The following is a 5,546-nucleotide window of genomic DNA, read 5'->3' as shown; positions in this document are numbered from 1 at the left end:
ATCTCACACACACATACACAATTCTGACAATTGTCTGTCCTCCAGCTGTACATTAACAGGCTCGTTTTGACAATCAAATTATAGGATTGCAGCAAATAGCACTCAACCAAAATATATTTCTCTAATTTGGTGTTGGGGGAGGAGACCTGACCTGCAAGTTTCTAGAAAAGATAACCAAATTTGTACATATGAAACTGGAGACAACACTAAACACTGTAGGATGTAACCTAATACAATACACCACTACATCAAAAGAAATAGATTCAGGAGAAGTGTTCCCTTTTTCATTTTTTGTTTATAAAAAAAGCAGGTTAATTTGTCCCTGCAAGCAATTGCTCTCTCTCTCTCTCTCTCTCTCTCTCTCTCTCTCTCTCTCTCTCTCAGAACACAATATTTAAATAAAAAAACAACAACACAAACTTTTAATTTAAATTAGTATTTAATGTTATATAAGTGTTAGGTTTATTTACGTATGTCTCCTTCAATACTAAAAAATCAACAAAAAAAAATGTGCTGTTCCTTTTTTTCATGTTTTCTTCTTTCAATTTTGAATAACTTAAAAAAAATGAGTTAGTTGCCTGTTACAAAAGACAGTTATCAACATGAGCATTGATCTGATCATTAGTGGTGCCCAGCTCAAAATTCATGCTGCATACTGGACACTGCTGGCTAGTTACTAGTGGACTCTCCAGCCTATTGACAGTATTTTTAGCAAAAAGAGACACAAGAGTTTGTTGCTTGCAATTGCGATTCATATCAATGCAATTATCAAAACTGTAGTTGTTAAAACGCCGTTTTCGGGACATGTTCATTTTGTAAGGATCACTGGTAATACTGCTCTCACTGCTACTGCAAATAGCACTACAAGACACTCCTTTATTGAAATTATTACTTGTAGCACTGCTAGCAATGGATAAGGAATGTTGTGCCGGTGCACTATTGTATGGCATGAGCTGATTGTTGGAATCATTGACCAGATTTTGTTCCATCGGTCTTACTTTACATGAACTTCTGCTCATTGAAGACGGCATCACATGACTACGTGCATTAGGCTTGAAAAACGAGTGCATGTTAAATTGTGGAGTAAATGCCTTGTTAACATATTTTGGAATCACTGGAGAGGCGGCTTCAATGATGAACTTGTTCGATGAAGAATTAAAATTTGGTATAACAGTGTCATTGGTCTGCGTTGATGACTGAAACAAAAAGCAAAAATATATAATCAATAAAATAAATATAGTACAAAAACAGAAAAAGAAAGAGACAGTATGACAAAGAAATATCTAGTAACGTATCAGAAAAATAAAATTCCATAGAGAATATGGTAAATTATAGCAAGGATACTAACATTGTTATTCATCATCTGCAACTGATTGACAAGCTGATGTTCTCTGAGAACTTTCTCAACCTCACCAATGAGACGTTCTGGGTAACGGATACCAACAACACGCTCACCATTGTTAAGTTGAATCCGTACAACTCGAATGGAAGACTCAGCTTTACTTTAAAAAGAAAGAACAAAAATATAGAATTAAACCTTAAGCATGGTAACAATAATCACATTTAGTGCAAACGAGTAACAATCTACAAACAATAAAAATAAATGCAATTTGTATCAGGTAACATAATTGGATTACCGTAATCTACATGCAATAAAGGTAAATGTAATTTGTGACAGGTAAATGTAATTTAAATTGAATATCTTACAGCATCAAAAAATATTTCAAAGAATTCTGCATTTCCTGACACTGATTACAGAAACAAATTTAAGTGCACCAGATGCACTGGCATACTTAACTGCAGAAATAGTCATGAGTAAAAGACTAAGAACTGCTCAGAGTGTTTGCCAAAAGTAAAATATGCTCTGCAGTTAGATGACATAATTAGGGCAGAAGGTAGAGATAGAGAATAGGGATTAGGTGAGATAAAAGATGAGAAAAAGTAGAACAGAAATTCCATTTTTCTATAATTTTGTGTTCAGTGAAGAAGGCTGATTTCTGATACCTTGTTCCCAGCACCTACCACAATTTCAGCTTTGTGCTTAAGTATTAAATGCTATTTTCATTTCTTCTATGACATTCTCATTAAACTTCTAATACCAGATATCACCAACAATTCAACTGCACTATGTTTATAGTCTGAAATGACTTTCATTGTCTCACATAACTTTTTTTCACAAATTTAAATGCAACAAAAACAAATAAATAAATAATAATAATAATAATAATAATAATAATTAGAAAAATGGGGGAAAAAGAAAAACTACAAACATGAGTAAATGCTGAGTAAGAAGAGATAATAGATTATAGTTTAGCAAATCGAATTCACAACCTACCTGAGATGCATTTGATATGAGTGACGAGCAATAACTGCTTCCAAAACTGACATTAGTGTTATAATACTCCCACACAGAAGATGCATGAAATAACACCGACTTCCAACTAAGGAAAAAGGAAGAATTTGTTTTTCATTTGTTAATAAGCATAATTATTATCATTGCTACTTTTACTGTTTATTAAAACTACTACATCTAATACAATCTCAACAACTTACATTCCTAACTACATGAAATATTTGTTCTGAGAAGATATACTGAAAGAAAATTCTTTAATCAGACATCCAGGCTAATCATTATTGAAATAGTCAAAATGGCCCAAAGTTTTCAGAGATTATAAAGCAATGTTTCATCTCTCACACTCTCTTTTCATGCATACATACACTTATACAATTAAATTTATGGCCTTTACTTCATTAAAGCAGGTATCAAAATTTCTTTAGATAAAATCTTTAAAAGTAACAAAAAAATTCCTTCAGACAATGCTATCTTATTTCTATCTTATTTCAGATTGTAAACTTTATCTCAATTCCTTCTTATTCCTAATCGCTCATTGAACATCACACAAGTGTTTTTTTTTTGTTTTTTTTTCTCAGAGATAAATATTCTAAGCAAATTAAACCATAAAATGTTATTATATGTTTTAGCTGAAGAAGAAATGAACAAAACCTGTACAAGCTCCACGGTTCCGACACAGCCTACCATGCATGCAGTGATCCTCAGTTGCCTCATGCTGTTCCTGCCATGCCTTTTCTAAAAAGAGAGATAAAGACAAGGTAAGATGAGAAGTCAAGAAGATAATGGTTACCATTCTTTTTTTTTTTTTTTAAGTTATTAGCTTTAATAAATTTTTTCAAATATTATTTTCAAAATTTAGAAAATCTGAAAGAGAATGAGCTGCATTTTTGGTTATAAATATATTTAAATTTAAAAAAAAACTATTCTGATGGACATTGGTCAACAAATACACATTCCTCAGCAACTGCAGTGATATCTGTTCATCCAAATCAGATAGCTGCAAAGCACCATTTCTCAGATTCAATCTATTTTAAACATTCTAAGGGTCTTTATCCCTTTAAACATTAAATGAAAACGTCTGAGTTGATATTTAGATGCTTCCTATTATGTTCCAATTTCACAATATGTACAATCAAAGCAATGTGTATTACAACATAGTTTTAATCAACTTTTGTATCCTTTCTTTTTTTAGGCAGACTGAAGACAACTTGTGGTAATGCAGCATAGTAATATTAAGCCCACCTGGGTTCAACTGTCCATTAATACAAAGCAAAGAAAAAAAAAGTTTTAAAAAATATTAACAGGTACTCTATAAAAAAAAAAAAAACATTTCCCCCCCACACTCACCCTCTAACTCCCTCTTACTTTATGTTGGCAATACCAATTAACCTTGCTGCATGGAATCTGAAAAAACATTTCTGGTAATTATCAAAAACAGTGGTAAGAAAAGAAAACAGTACAGGAAAAAAAAACAAAAAAAAACTATACAATAATTGTGAAAGTTGAAGAAAGACACAACGATAATAGAATACGTAAATAATTAACATGATGATTCTGTGAGAATATTGAGGATGCAATGTGAAGAGTGAGGAAGTAGAAGCACAAGAAGGAAAAAAAATGGAATTCTCCTTGAGCAAGAGAACACATCAAAAAGCAATAAAATCAACCTAGCAATAGTAATGACTGAATACTAAAACTGAACAAAATGGTCATACATAGAATATGAACTATAACTGATGGTCATTTTTTTTTTTATTTCCCCCCTCCCCATTTTCCTATTCAATTTTTCCATTTTTGTCTCCATCAAGACAGCAGTATCAACTGGCCCATAAAGCCACTGTTATTGTTCCTGGGGGAGACAGATGAGATATTGTTAATCAAATTTCAAATGGCACTTAACTGATCACTTTCCCCAATCAAAGTCTGACATGTCCACAAGTCTATTATACCAGCAGGTGTTTACAACCAGAGAAAGGTAGGTAAACACCTGTTGCTCATTTATTTGACCAGTAGTGTAGATCAAAAGAGGAATTTATTCTTTCACATTTCAGAATCATATTATGACCAGTCTACATCAAGTCAATCTCTGCCCCCACACACACATACACACACACACACACACTAACTCCTTTTAAAGATATGTCATCTTTTAAGAGAACATACATTTTGCGTGCGTGTGTGTGTGTGTGTGTGTGTAACTAAAACCATCAGATGTTACTTATTATTTTATTTTTAATTAAAGACCTTATGTAGTTGTTATATTCTACTACCAACTGATGTAGTCGGTGCTTCATTAGTAAATACACTGACAGCTGATATAACCGAACTGTTATGTGTTAGGTAACACTAACAGTTGAGGTGCCTAAGTGTTTTGCTGTTAGGTAACATAACTTGGATGAGAGACATTCCATTGTTAGATACACTAACAGCTGAAGTACCTATTATATGCAAGAACAGTTGAAGAACTACTTGTCTAAAGTAGCAATTATCCCACCATCTCAATTGGGAAAAGTAACATTTTTAAAAACAGAGAAATAATTCATTACCCCCACCACCACCACCACCACCACTTGATGATTTTCTGAAAATTTCCAGAACACATTAAAATACCTTGCACCAGCCAACACTATTTGTCATACAATAATAATAATAATAATAATAATAATAATAATAATAATAATTTCTACACAAACAACTTCTTTTGACATAGGTAACTGCAATTTCCATTCCTCATACCCTTTTTTGCTGACTTCCATGCATGACCTTAGAATTTCTACACTAATTCAACGTTATTCTTGTTATGGTTGACATTACACCCATTCTGTTTATCGTTGAACATGGTGACCATACACTACTATCTTTTAACACCCAATTTTTTTTTTTTTTTTTTCATAGCTTGCTCAATTATATATGATAAAACAAAAAAAAGCTTCATTTCAATAATCTGAATGAGGTGGGGGGTGGGGGGCAATAATCTAAGGAGGAAGAAGCTAACCCTTAATAAACTGTTAGCTTCAAATTGACTTCTATTAAAAAAAAGATTTCATTAACATGTCAAAAAAAAAGAAACAGAATCAATCAAACTCAACTATTTCGACTACTGAGTTCATAATAATGAATGGGAGATTCCAATGAAAGCTCTTGTTATATATTCAAACCCTCTAATGTGGTCAAAAATAGATGAAATCAAAAT

At 32.3% G+C, this 5,546-nt stretch overlaps 1 protein-coding gene across 7 annotated transcripts in view; it reads right to left on the bottom strand.

Annotated features, from left to right (window-relative positions):
- Positions 1-420: 420 nt before the first annotated feature.
- LOC106872350 (protein strawberry notch homolog 1) overlaps positions 421-5,546 on the bottom strand; it is a 176,382-nt gene continuing 171,256 nt past the window's right edge. For 6 of the 7 annotated variants that reach the window (XM_052966646.1, XM_052966648.1, XM_052966647.1 and 3 more), the window contains 4 exons: positions 3,005-3,088; positions 2,336-2,441; positions 1,349-1,502; positions 421-1,196 (listed from right to left, as the gene is read on the bottom strand). In XM_052966646.1, the coding sequence (XP_052822606.1) occupies positions 582-1,196; positions 1,349-1,502; positions 2,336-2,441; positions 3,005-3,088 (959 nt within the window). In that variant the 3' untranslated portion in view covers positions 421-581. Of the gene's footprint in view, positions 1,197-1,348; positions 1,503-2,335; positions 2,442-2,464; positions 3,089-5,546 lie in introns of those variants that run through there. The other variant, XM_052966650.1, reaches the window with a different exon arrangement.

Source organism: Octopus bimaculoides, chromosome 3, assembly GCF_001194135.2.
Source record: "Octopus bimaculoides isolate UCB-OBI-ISO-001 chromosome 3, ASM119413v2, whole genome shotgun sequence".
In the NCBI taxonomy this organism is placed as follows: Eukaryota; Metazoa; Mollusca; class Cephalopoda; order Octopoda; family Octopodidae; genus Octopus; species Octopus bimaculoides.
The sequence above is the reverse complement of the archived record's forward strand: the minus strand, read 5'-3'. Positions and strand labels throughout refer to the sequence as shown.